Source organism: Chlamydomonas reinhardtii, chromosome 8, assembly GCF_000002595.2.
Source record: "Chlamydomonas reinhardtii strain CC-503 cw92 mt+ chromosome 8, whole genome shotgun sequence".
Classification (NCBI taxonomy): Eukaryota; Viridiplantae; Chlorophyta; class Chlorophyceae; order Chlamydomonadales; family Chlamydomonadaceae; genus Chlamydomonas; species Chlamydomonas reinhardtii.
In genome coordinates, this window is record NC_057011.1 from 3,807,315 (window position 1) to 3,820,087 (window position 12,773).

At 65.4% G+C, this 12,773-nt stretch overlaps 2 protein-coding genes across 2 annotated transcripts in view; both read right to left on the bottom strand.

Moving 5' to 3' along the window:
• Window positions 1-2: 2 nt before the first annotated feature.
• Window positions 3-4,908, bottom strand: CHLRE_08g377400v5 (uncharacterized protein). Its single transcript, XM_043065199.1, has one exon. It carries the CDS (start codon window positions 4,432-4,434, stop codon window positions 859-861), a length of 3,576 nt encoding a protein of 1,191 aa, XP_042922200.1. The 5' UTR covers window positions 4,435-4,908; the 3' UTR covers window positions 3-858.
• A 196-nt stretch (window positions 4,909-5,104) lies between these two features.
• The window catches only part of CHLRE_08g377450v5 (uncharacterized protein), a 15,264-nt gene continuing 7,595 nt past the window's right edge, over window positions 5,105-12,773 (bottom strand). Inside the window, exons 14-26 of the mRNA XM_043065200.1 lie at window positions 12,443-12,550; window positions 11,955-12,053; window positions 11,293-11,487; window positions 10,785-10,992; window positions 10,340-10,458; window positions 9,783-9,948; window positions 9,415-9,506; window positions 9,059-9,151; window positions 8,529-8,612; window positions 7,855-7,920; window positions 7,556-7,690; window positions 7,333-7,380; window positions 5,105-6,872 (exon numbers count right to left, since the gene is read on the bottom strand). Of these exons, the coding sequence (XP_042922201.1) occupies window positions 6,564-6,872; window positions 7,333-7,380; window positions 7,556-7,690; window positions 7,855-7,920; window positions 8,529-8,612; window positions 9,059-9,151; window positions 9,415-9,506; window positions 9,783-9,948; window positions 10,340-10,458; window positions 10,785-10,992; window positions 11,293-11,487; window positions 11,955-12,053; window positions 12,443-12,550 (1,722 nt within the window). The 3' untranslated portion in view covers window positions 5,105-6,563. The remainder of the gene's footprint in view (window positions 6,873-7,332; window positions 7,381-7,555; window positions 7,691-7,854; window positions 7,921-8,528; window positions 8,613-9,058; window positions 9,152-9,414; window positions 9,507-9,782; window positions 9,949-10,339; window positions 10,459-10,784; window positions 10,993-11,292; window positions 11,488-11,954; window positions 12,054-12,442; window positions 12,551-12,773) is intronic.

Consider the following 12,773-nt stretch of genomic DNA (forward strand, 5'->3'; position numbering starts at 1 on the left):
CGGAAGTAAGGCCAACACACCAATGCAGCCGCTCCGGAGCGTGAGGAGTACGCGTCAGCAAACTTCCAGCCAGCCAGCAACTCGTCGGTACAGTACCTCCGGCGTTTGCCCAGCCGCGCGCTCATGCACTGCCGTTGCAAGTTGTTTGCCATCTGCTGGGGTCTAGGAATCACTGCACCCTACGAGACTTCACCAACCTGCCTTAACACTGCCCCATCGCAAACCAACGCAGCCGCCCCGGTGCGGCATTCAGGGAAAGCACAGATGCACTCAACGTCCGCACGCATTCGCATTCCGCAAAGCAAGCATCCTCGGTAGCGTGTGCAAAATTGAAAGATGGCAAATACTATCACTCCTACCATCTACAGCATCGGCGGCCTTTTTAGGTTCGACTGGTCTCGGGGTTAGCGGGGCCCTCGGGCTCCCCCCGCAGTCCAGGCGCCGCGCCCCACCATTCGATACCATCTACGCGTCACACAGAACACCTGTGTTTGCAAATGCTAGCAACTCGGCAACCCAGGTTACGGTACATTCCGATCACTTGTCCTGGCCCCACGGCCGGGCCCCATGCAAGCCACAACGCCCTCCACATCGCCGTAACGCCCGCAGTTGGCAAGCAACTGTTACCGACGCCGGCTTTCGCAAAGCATGCAAATCCGTACATGCACGTCCCTCTATCCACTCTTTACTTCTTTATACAGTACCGTACAATCGGCTGATCACCGCCCAACCCCAAAATGTTTACCTCATCACATGTTCCATACCTTCCCATGCAAGATGCATAATTCAGCTTCAGACAACCACCTTGGAGACCTTGATCATCACGTGGTTTCAGCGCTAGCCAGCTCCATTGAATTTTCACTGGCGCACACAGCCCTGCTTGTGCCCCGCCGCCCAATCGGCACGCTGGCACGCCGCACAACAGTACGACACTGCCCCACACCGCCCACAGCTCTTGACCTTCACACCTAGCTCGCTGTCCCCGGCCAGCCCCTCACACCACATGTTGCCGCAGCGGGGCAGCTGCCGCCCCACCGCGCCGCCGGTCCGCACAGCGTCCGGCGGCGGCAGCTCAACCCAGCCAGCCGGCATGGTCAGCACTGCTGCAGTCAACATGCCCTCACGCTCTGCTTCACGCCTGGTGCCCTTGATGATCTGTTCGGCTGCTTCCCGCTCTGTGCGCCCCATCCTGGCCGCCGCTGCCGCCCGTAGGTCCGCATGTTTCCCACGCATTGCCTCCACCAGCCCTGACCGGCCGTGGCGCCGCAGCAGTGCTGCCAAGCCCGAGCTGAACGGCAACGCCTCGGTCGCTGTCGTTGCGGCTGTGCCGCCTGCCTTGCCGCCGGCCTTGCCGCCCTTGCGACCGCCGCCGCCGCCCCCAGTGCTTCTACTGCTGCTGCTGCTGCTGTCCGGAGGGAACTTCTCCAGCGCCTGCTGCATGAAGCGTTTGGGGTCCACTGCAAACAGCACCTCCATCACATCTAGAGCCAGAGGCAGCGCGTCCGCCGCCATTGCCCGCGCCGCCGCTTCCTGCCGCTGCGCCGCCGATAAGCCCGCTGCTGCTGATGCCGCCCCTGCCCCGACGGCGGCTGCTCCTGCTGCGCGCTGGGCGTCCATCGCGCACTTGGCAAAGCCCAACACTTGCGCGTGTGCGTCCACGGCGCACAATAACTGATTCCAGCTTGACTCGTTGGAGAGCACCGCCTCCGCCTCCGCATCCAGCCCCATCAGTCCCCTCATTGCGAACCGCATGCACCGGCGCCGCGCGACCAGGCACTGCCGCCCCAGCAGCAGCAGCCACCGCAGCACCACCACGTACGCCCGGTGCGGTAGCCACGCAAGCCAGCTAAGGGGGGCTGCCGGCAGGCTCAGGGTCGCGTCTCCCGCCGCACCCGGCAGCACCACAGGCATCGTCACCAGCAGCCGCGGCAGCCAATCCGCCGCCGCCAGCACCGCCAGCGCCTGCTGCTGCGCCTGCTGCGGCGAGGCGGGCGCCGGCGGGGCGCCGCCCATCATGCGGAGGAGCTGTTGCAGGTCGGGGCCCGGGCCCAGGTCCGCGGACAGACCCAGTATGCGGCGGTTGGGCGGCGGCGGCGAGGGGTCGAACACGCCAAAGTCGTTGGCTGCCGAGTCGCCGCTGCTGCTGCTCAGGCCGGCGTTCAGGTGCAACGGCGGGGGCGGCTCCGCTACGGCTGCTGCCGCCGCCGACCCCGGTCCCGCACGCGCCTCCGCCCCTGCTGGCTGGGCCGCCCCTGCACCCGTGCCTGGCGCCTCCACCTCCGCCGCCCGCCAGCCGCATTCCACCGGCAGCAGCTGCTCCAGCAACGCCAGCAGCTGCAGCCGCCACACCGCCCGCGGGTCGCCGTGGTAAGGCCGCATCCCCGGCCTACTGGAAGACACCGCGCCCAACCACTGCGGCTCCACACGCCCCGCCCGCATCGTGGCCTTGCCCATGCTCGCAATCAGCGCCGCCAGCTGCGTCGGGTCGCCGTGTGCCAGCATTGCGGGGAAGGCGCCGGAGCGGCGCAGGGCCACGTCGACCGAGCCGCACATGTCTTCGAGCCTGACCAGCTCTATGGCCGACCCCCATTCGCTCCTCGCCTGGTGCCGCAGCGCGGCCTCAAGCAGCGGAACCCAGCCCGCCTCCAGCGCACACTGAAGCGTGTACGGCGGCTGCGGCTGTGGCAGCGGCTGGGCTGCGGCTGCTGGTGCTGGCGGCGGCGGCGGGATGTGGGGCAGATGCTGCAGAAGCAAGCTGCCATACGTAACGCGCGGCAGTACGTCATAGCTACAGCCGAATGTCTTGTATACGTCGTGGCGCGCCCAGCCCGAGCGCACAAGCAGCCGCCACGTCGGCAGCAGGCGCCGTGACGTGGCCGTGGGCGGCATTGCCGCCACGCACCGAGTCAGCAACACCATCGCGGCCGAAAGCGATTCGATCCAAGTGCAGCGCGTGTGTGCCGTGTCATCAAACCCCTCCGCCTCCCGCTCCTGTTTGTCGAAGAGTAGAATGCGGCCATCCACCGCCAACACCAGCTCACACAGCGTCATCACGTGGTGGTGAAGCTGCGCCGCACAGGGCGTCGCGGGGTGCACCGCGCTCCTGCCACCCCTGTTGCTTGGGTCGCCGCCACTGCTAAAGCCGCTGCTGCTCAGGCCGCCACTGCTACCGGCTCTGCCGCCTGGGCCGCCGCTGCTCTTGCTGCCGCTGCCCACGGCTGGCAGCAGAAACCTCCAGGCGCGGTAGCCAAGATCGAGGATGCTGTTTAGGCTGTTTGCATGCCTGTAAAGGGCCCTGACCATTTTCGATTCCCCATTGTGTTGCTGTGACACCGCCACATGCGCCGCCACCGCTGCCGGAAGGCCGTGCAGATATGCCGGACCTGCAGCAGCCTCCGCTTTGCAGCCATTGCTGCCACCTCTGCTCGCTGGTCCTTCCTCGCCCACACCGCTGCTGCCGCCGGCTCTGCCTGCGCCACTGCTGCTGCTGCCGCCGCTACCTTCGTCCGCGGCCTGAACCCCTGCAAGCATCCCAAGCGCCGCGCCCATCACCGTCAGCGTCTGAACGCCGACGTACAGTTGCACCGCAGGACTTGCGAGTGAGGCCTGCAGCGCCGTCGCCAACGTCCGCGCCGCCTCGCGCTCCTTCCCCACCGCCCGTGCCGCAGCCCGCTCCTGCTGCTCCCGCTCCTGTTGCTGCGCCTGCTGCTGTGGCGTCTCTCCGGCCTGCTGCTGTGGCTGTGGCTGCGGCTGCCCGCTGCTAGCGCTGCTGCCGCCGCCGCCGCCGCCGCCGCCGCCGCCGCCGCCGCCGCCGCCCGGAGGCGTCACAAGGTGCCAGAGCACCACCGCATCCCGGCAGACGCTCAACGGCAGGCCGGCAGACGCCCAGTCGTCGCCAAGACCCGGGCCGCGGCCGACACGCTCCGCCTGCGCCGCTTGATTGCTAGCCGCCGTTAGGAAGCACCGCAGCCGTGTGTCTGTCTGGCCAAATTTGACAGTAGCTGATTCGAGCGGCCTGGCCTCATTGCTGCCCGGGGCGCTCTGCTGCTGCTCCGCCGCCGCCGCCTCTGCCTGCGTCTCCGCCTCGGCCAGCGCTAGCCGCAGCCCACACGCGTGCTCCAGAAACCCGCAGCCAGCAAATTGCCGCCACAGCGCCTGCTGACCTTCCTGACCCAAGGCCTCTCGCACATGATCCGCGTCAGCGAGAGGTTCCGCTAGGTAGAGGCATAGAGAAAGCAAGGTGTGCGCCACCCATAGTTGCAAGCTGCTTCCGTCAGCGTCGGCGCCGGCGGGCCCGTGCCGAGCCTGCTGGCGGATGGGCGGCAGCAGCCGCCGAGCCGCTGCCATGGCGCCACCCAAGCAACTCAGGGAGTCCATCTCCACGACCGCGCGCACGGCGAGGGCCCACGCCTGCCGCACCTCAGCAGGCGGCATGACCGGTGGCTCCACGTGCCCCGGGGGCCAGACCGTGCCCAGGAACTCATGCAGCGCCACAGCGTGCGAGTGAATTACCACCCAGATGATTTCGTCACAGGTGTCTGCGCTCGGGCCCGCGAGCCGGTCAAGCCAAAGCGCGGGCCATCGCGACACCCAAGCCCATGCCTCCAGCAGTCGTGTCACAAACTCGGGGTGGTGCACGAGCACATAGTGCGCACAGCCGCTGTACCAGCTCCACTCTCCGGTACATGAAGTGCATAGCAAGGATCGTAGCAAGCTTGGGTAATCTCCGAGCTGCTCAACATCTTGAGCCGTCGGCAGCGCCCCGGTGCTATCTAGCCTACATGCAAGAGCTATAACGCGTTCATAGTACTGCAAAGCTTCAGCAAGGCCTTCCTCAAATTCGTCCACTCGCTCCGAGCTTGCGGTAATTGCCTCGTAGTTCAGGTCCTCGTTCTCTTCCCAGTCCATTTTTAGTAATGCTTGGAGCACATGAATAAACACTACCAAGGCTGAGTTATGCTAGGCCGAGGGTTTGATCACATCCGGTCGCCACACTCCGGGCCCTGGGCCCCAACGCTGAGCCCCCGAGCCGCCCCGAGGTAGTAGCAATGTTCACTGGACCTAACCGGAATACAACCAACGCTCGCCTGTGATGGCTGATGGTTTGGCCATGGTGTTACAAAGGCACGTTGCGGACATACAACACTGCTGCCCTTACGCTTTCAGGACAGACATGCCGCTGGACTGCGTGCCGTCGCTGCGTCGCAGTTCAGCTTGTCACCGATCACGCACAGCGCTCTGGCCGGCCCCGCCTACCATCCAATGCTGCAACTGGCTTCTTAAGGCGCGGGATATCCACGTGCATGATGACCGTGCTCTGATACCGCAAACCGTCAGCGTCGGCCCGGGTATAGCATGGGCAAGGGGCAGGGTTACGTCGTGTGCAGCGTATTCCCAGCCCAACATGCAATTTGCTGCGTCAAGGCAAGATTGGTCCGGGCAGGTGCCGTGATACGATGAGTTTGCAGGTGTGTCTGTCAGGTCTGTCTATGTCTGTTTGATCGCAGGTTAGCCATCTGGTATCCAATCAAGGATGCTCAACAGTCAACACGGTGCCACAATCGATGCTTGCGCCGACGGCAGTCGTACAATTCAGCACTGACTTACCTGACTCAAGGCCTCTTGCACTTACTCCACGTTAGCGAGAGGGCCCGCTAGATGTGTCTGCTACAGGCCGTTAAAAGTAATGGCAACCAGGGGGCGGTACCGCATTGTTATTGTTAAAAGGATCGTCGATAAAAGGGGGCCTCGTCTAGTTCGCATTCGGCGAAACCCCACTCGCTCGGTGTCAACTGGGGGCTCGCCGGGCCCTTCAGCACTAACCGTACCTACCTTCTATCTTCAACTCTGTCCTCCGCCATCACCTCCGGAGACCCGCCGAGTCATGCAGGTCAAGTGGCTCCGCACACAAACGCCCCGCCCGGTTGCCTACCCCTGCCATCAATTGAGACACCTCAACTGCTACCCTGATAGCAGCCAGCCGTGCTAGCTGTGCCTTCAGACCGCCCTCCGTCCGCTCCGCATTCTCTCAGCGCCTGCCTCAGTGCTCGTATCTTTCATGTACACTGTACATCAACCGCAACCCATCGACACACACGCAAAACCCAGCAGTGCCGCACCCAATCCACGTACACATGGCCCGTCAGGCAACTGTCTTGCCCAGGCCAACATACTTGCACACGCAACGTCAGCGTGGGAGCCAGCAGACTTCAGAGTACGCCAAAAACTGAACAGCCAAACAGGTACTGGTACGGAAGCACAGCCGACTGACACGGGCATAACCCCAGCCTAATCCGTGCAACAACAGCTTCCGAGCAGCAATGTGCAGGTCATACAGTACACACACAGCACACTGTCTTTGCGCAATGTTTTCCTTGTGCTCTTTAACACACAGCACACATACCGTACGCACACGCACCCCTTCCGTCGCAATCTCCAACCCAGGTCGCCGCCACGCACGTCACGCCGTCATGGCGCCGCCGCCCTGCCACGCCGCCACACCCACCGCCACACCCACAGCCATGCCCCCACACCCACACCCCACCCACGCCACCCCGGCCGCGCTACGCCTGCAGCGCCTCCGCCACCTGCTGCTGCCGCCGCGGCGGCAGCAGCTCCATCGCTAGGGCCAGCAGCGGCGCCGTGTCGGCACCCGACCTCAGAGCGCGCAGCGTGTTGGCCGCTGCCACCCGCAGGTCCAGGTCCGCGATGGGGTCACGAGGGCCGCCCTCACACGCGGCTCCCGCGGCGGCGGCGGCGGCAGCTGAGGCGGAGGCGGCGCCGCCGGACGGGTCGGCTGCGCCGCCGGTGACCAGCGCTGAGTCGGCTGCGGGCGTGCGGCTGCGGTTTATGTGCGCGTCCATGTGCGCTTGCTGCAGGTAGGAGAGCGGGGGGAGGGGTTTGGTGGCGGTGCGTGTCAGCAGTGCGGGCCGTGAGGGCTCATAACGACCCGGTTGGGGCTTCCGGGACAGTCACGCGGTCCCTGCGCGCCAAGGGACTGGGACTGGGCCTGACATGACTGCTCCCTCGGTCCCCAGCGCCGTGCGTCCTTGCGTCGCTGGCGCTTCTGAAGGTCAAAGGCCGCCTGCCCCTAACAGGTCTTCAAGCCCCCTGCCCCTAACAGGCCCCTAGACCGCCTGCCCCTAAGAGGTCTGTTGGCCTCCCGCCTTTAAGAGGTATGTTGGCCTCCCGCCCCTAACAGGTCTGTTGGCCTCTCGCCCCTAACAGGTCTGTTGGCCTCTCGCCCCTAACAGGTATGTTGGCCTCTCGCCCCTAACAGATCTGTTGGCCTCTCGCCCCTAACAGGTCTGTTGGCCTCTCGCCCCTGCTCACCTCCTGCTGATTTATCCCCTTGCCCGACAGGCTCAGCGCAGTGGCGCTCTGCAAGGGGCAGTGGGCAACAGGCAACCACAAGTGGTTCCGGAAGGGCGTGTGGTGGCGAGGAGTGCTGGGCAGTGCAGGGCGGCAGTGCTTTCCACCATGCCCAAATATATATACACACACATACACACACACACACACACACACACACACACACACACACGCTTTCCCTGACCTGCAGGTCTGCATCCTCCGCGGCCTCCTCGCTGCCCTCCTCATCGTCCTCGTCATCCTCCTCCTCATCATCAGCAAAGAAGGATCCGTCCTCGTCGTCGTCGTCCTCGCCAGCAAAGGAACCGTCATCGCCGCCCTGACAGTGCGAAGAAGTTGTGCGAGTGCAAAGATGATACCGGACACACACACACATGCATAGAGCCAGGAGGATTGCCTTTCTTTGCAAGTCGTTGCTTACGACCCCTGAGCTGGCTCGCTACGCACAAGCACACACCCGCGCACGTCCGCGCACACGCACACCTGCGCCCAGGGCTGCTCCACCAGCAGCTCGGCCACCACCGCCACCATCTTCACGGCCGCCGGGACCTGCAGGGCAGGAGCGGCAGCGGCAACAGCGGCAACAGCGGCGGGAAAGGGGTCATCAGGAGGGGCAGGTTGCAGGGTGGCGGCGATGTGCGGGGCGCGGCAAGTGCAGGAGCGGACGAAATGGTGGTGGTGCCGCAGCTGGTGGTGCGGCTGGTGGTGTAGGAGCGGGAGGGGCGGGGTGCGGTGTTGCAGGGGGTTGTAGATACCAGCCCAAGCTACACTATACCCAATGCAAAGGGGGTGTGGGGCGATTTGGTGCCGCCGTGCCGGTGTGGCAGCACGTGGCAGGCATGCATGTGTATGGCCCGTGACGAGCACGGGCCTGTCGCACGGGGCTGCCGTACCGGGCACTGCACAGGGAGCCACGAGAGCCCAAACACCTGCACATGCCACTGCCGCGCCGGCTCCCTCCAGATTGCTGCTTCGGGCCCCTTTCATCACAGAGCTGTCAGCAAGCTCAAAAGCGAGCCACACGACTGCCCCTGCTTCTCCCGGATTGCTGCTTGGGGCCTCCAGGCCACCCTGCATGACCCCTACTGCATTGGGTTTGGTTTAGGTTGGGCTGGTATTTACAACCCCCCCTACTCCCTCCCTCTCCTCGGTCCCACCTGCGTCCACTGCTCGCCGCCCGCCGCCGCCGCCTGCTTCCGCGTCCTGACGCCGCCGGACAGGTCCTGCCGCCGGCCCCGCACCTGGCGGGCGGGGAACACACACACACACACACACACACACACACACACACACACACACACACACACACACACACACACACACACACACACACGGTCGGACTGCGGTGAGAGGCAGGCAGCTCCCGGTTCGCGAGATGCGGCAGGGCGGCTCCAACCAATGCAGGCACTCGCTGAGCAGAAGCCCCATCAAGCCCACCACGTTGGTGCTCACCGCGACCACGCACGCGGTCCGCTGCCTGCCTTCCTCCCCCTCCCCCGTCCCTATACCCCGCCCCCTCCGCTATACCCCGCCCCGGCACCCCGCCCCTGCACCCCTCCCCGCTCTAACCCAGTCCCCAACACCCATCCACCCGCCCGCCCTCGGCCTCCACCCCAGTCTGCTGCTGCTCTCCCTTCCCCCTCCCTGCCTCCCCCTCCCCTCCCTGCCTCCCCCTCCCCCTCCCCACCATGACTGCCCCCAGCAGTGGGTGGCGGCTGCCCAACAGCTCCAACAGCGCCAGGCAGGCGGTCTTGGAGGCCAGCCGCCCGCGCACACAGCCCTGTGGGGAGTGGTGGTGGTGGTAGCGAGGAGGTGGTGGTGGTGGTGGTGGTGTTTGTGGTGGTGGTTGTGGTGGTGGTGGTTGTGGTGGTGGTTGTGGTGGCGTGCGGGCTAGCCGTCACGGTCAGCCGCCCATGCAGAAACGAGTGGTTAGACGCTGGCATGAATGCTGACGTTGTATTGCGCACGCATGACCTTTGTGTATGTCATTTCGCATGCGCTTGGCAATTTTCATAAGCACACATGCAACACGTGCAGTCGCACCTGTCGCTCAAGCATGATCGGCAGCACTGCCTGCAGCGCACTGACGGTGGTGGTGGTGGGGGTGGTGGCGGCGGAGGAGGCGGCTTGCCCATCTGTGAGAGCAACAGCACCAACCAAACAATCAGCATTGCTTCCGTGAGAAGGACTGACGACACTTCATGGGCCGGGCCACATGCGGCCGCGACAGGCCCAGCTGCATCCCCCACATATCCACGCACACAAGCACGCACACTCCCAGCACACAAGCATGCAGTCTCCCACACAAGCACGCACACTCCCAGCACACAAGCATGCACTCTCCTAGACACGCACGCACGCGCCCAGACACGCACACTCCTAGACACGCACGCACTGATCCGACGCCCCACCTGCCGCCCCCGCCGCCCCCGCTGCCCCATTTGCCCCCGCTGCAGCCGCTGCCCCGCTGGTGCCGGCGGCGGGCAGCGCCAGCTGCAGGCCCGCCAGCGCGTCCACCCAGCCCGCCGCGCCGCCCGCCACTGCCATGGCGCTCAGGGCGGTGATCAGCCCGCCCACCTGCAGCGGGGGACAGCAGGCAAAGCGGGAGGAGGATGAAAGGATGGATGGGGAGGGAGGCGGGTGGAGGGAGGGAGGGAGGGGCTCCATGTGAGGTGGGGGCCATGGCATAGGGAACTTTTCTACCCAGTATGTAGTGGGACGGACCGGGGGGGGCGTAGTGGAGGGTGAACGTGAGCCGGGCGAAGGCTGATGTCGCGGCCACGCAGGTCGGTCCGCTGCATGTGTGCGCGCATACACCCGCCATGTGATCATGGGGCATGCCGCATGCAGCATGCGCGAAACAAACACGCAGACCCCCCCACACACACAGTCACACACACACACACACACACACACACACACACACACAGAGTCACACAGTCCGACAGTCACGCACACGCACACGCACCAGCGGGCTGAGGTTGCTGGCCGCCAGTTTGGCGGCGCAGGCTCCCAGCAGGGCGCCCAGCGCGGGCTGCTGCGCGGCGCGGGAGGGCAGGCAGGACACCAGCGCATAGGCCAGGTCGCCTGCAGGCGGGTGGTGGGGGGGGGGTAGCCATCCATGGGATGGTGTGTATCAAATATGAAGTGAAGTGCCGACGTCCAGAGGGGGGGGGGGGTTTACAATCATGATCAACTAAGAAGTGAAGGGGAGGTTACATTCATGATTAGAACGGGGGGGCACGGGGCAGCAGACGCACAAACACAAATTGGAAGCGCTGGCGCGCCACGGCGGCCTGCAAACCTTGGTGTCCTCATTCCGTCAAGTGCACCGGCCCCACCCCCGCGCCTGCGCCCACTCCTACGCCCAGTCCCACACCCCCGCTGCCTCCATCACTTCCGCACGCGCCCACCTGCCAGCGCCGTGGTGTACTCGTCCGCCCGGGGGTCCAGCAGCCGGTGGCACGAACCCAGCAGCGCCGCCCACACCCGGTCAGCAGCGGCGGCGGGAGACTCCGCCGCCGCGCCGCCCGCCGCCGCGCCGCCCGTCGCGGCCGCGCCTGGCGCCGGCGGCAGCGACGGTGCCGCCCACACCAGCGTCTCCTCCCGCCCCGCGCGCAGCTGCAGGGCAAAGGCCGCGGGTCGGGGGGAAGAGCGTAACACGCGAGCGGGGGTGGGGGTGCAGGTGGAGGGGGGTAGCGCTGGCGACGCGTGAAGTGCGGGGACGGGCGACCCCATGTGCATATGGCACACCAGCGCACAGGACACAGCAAAACAATACCTCAGCTTCACAACCAAGGCTCAGCAGCTGTCCGCCCCTTTAGGGGTAACCCAGCCTAGAGATCCACGCACCCGAATCCAGACCCAAACCCTCAAAAACCCGAATCCAAATCCCAAACCCTCTCCGGCGCCACGCCTCACCAGCTCTACCAGCAGCTCCGTGGCAGCGTGTGCCAGACCGCCACTGCTGTCGTCCGCCGCCGCCCACGCGCCGCCCGGCAGCAGCGCCAGCAGTGGGCCGGTGACGGCGCCCGCCGCCGCCGCCACCACCTCGCGCCGTCCTGGCCGCACCAGCCGGGCCAGCAGGCCCAGGCAGGCAGCCACCAGGCCGTCGGGCTGGGGGGGGGGGGGGGAGCGGGGGGAGAAGCAAGGTCAAGATATTGGGCACAGGATACAAGCAGAGGGGCGTTCCTGTTGACAGTTCATTAAGGAGTGAATTTGTAGGGGGTCAGGGAGGAGAGTAGCAGTGATGGCAGGAGAGCGTTGATGAGGAGGAAGAGACAGAGGGAGAGGTTGTGGAGGGGTTAATAGAATAAACATTGTACGTGTGCCTTGGGTGACAATGCAGGGGGTCTCCCTTAACGCACAGCCGCTGCCTGAGGTCCCCCTTTCATCACCCTTGCCTCCCACAACTCCCAGCCCTCGCCTCCTATGCCGGGAGTACATGACAGGGCGTCCCCCTGCACCCTGCACACAGCTGCTGCTTGAGTTGCCCTTTCGCAACCCTAGCCTCCCAGCTCCCAGCTCGCAGCTCCTAGCCCTCGCACGCTTTGGTTAATGACTGCTACAAGTCTAGAACCCACCTGCTCCGCCGGCGCCCTCACCACCCCCGCCAGCACCGGCAGCGCCTGCGCCGCCAGCGGCCCCAGGCAGGCCGGCACTCTCGCCAACGCCGCCAGCACCTGCCAGGCGCGGACACAGAATACACAACACACACAAGTATACACAAGTGCACACGCACACACACACACACACACACACACACACACACACACACACACACACACACACACACACACATACAGGAGCTTAAGTTCAAGCGGTGGTGGATGCTGTACGGCAGTCCCCAAGGCCCAGCTTGGATCGGCGTGTAGCTTGGCGCGCAACGGTACCTCCGCAATGCCGTGTGTGGCGTTGCATGTGGCTTTGCATGACGCCGCTTATATGGCCTTGCACATGGGTTTGCATGACGCAGCTGATGTGGCTTGGCTGCTGCTGCAGTGCCAAGTTGAGAGATGCCACATCCTCCCCGCCAACCCGCCACGCCACGCCACGCCACGCCCGTACGCACCTCCAGCGCTGACTCGGCGATGAGGGGGTCTGACACGTGGCGGCTCCACACCGCCAGCACGGGCGGCGCCAGGGCCGGCAGCGCGCGGGCGGCGGCGGCGGGGTCAGCCTGCGAGGCGGGCAGCGGGCAGCGGGCAGCGGGTGGGGGTGGGGGGTGCGGGTGGGGGGTTGCAAGGATGTTTAGGAAAGGACGGTACAGGATGCAGTGTGGGTGGGGAGGGGGTGTTGCAAGCGCTCAAAGGCTCTGCGACATCTACATGGCCGCCCCCTCCCCCTCCTCCCCCTCCTCCTCCTCCACCTCCTCCTCCACCTCCTCCTCCCCCTCCTCCTCC

Coding starts and splice junctions, on each gene's coding strand:
- CHLRE_08g377400v5 (XM_043065199.1), bottom strand. CDS start 4,434: ATGCCGCCTGCTGAGGTGCGGCAGGCGTGGGCCCTCGCCGTGCGCGCG.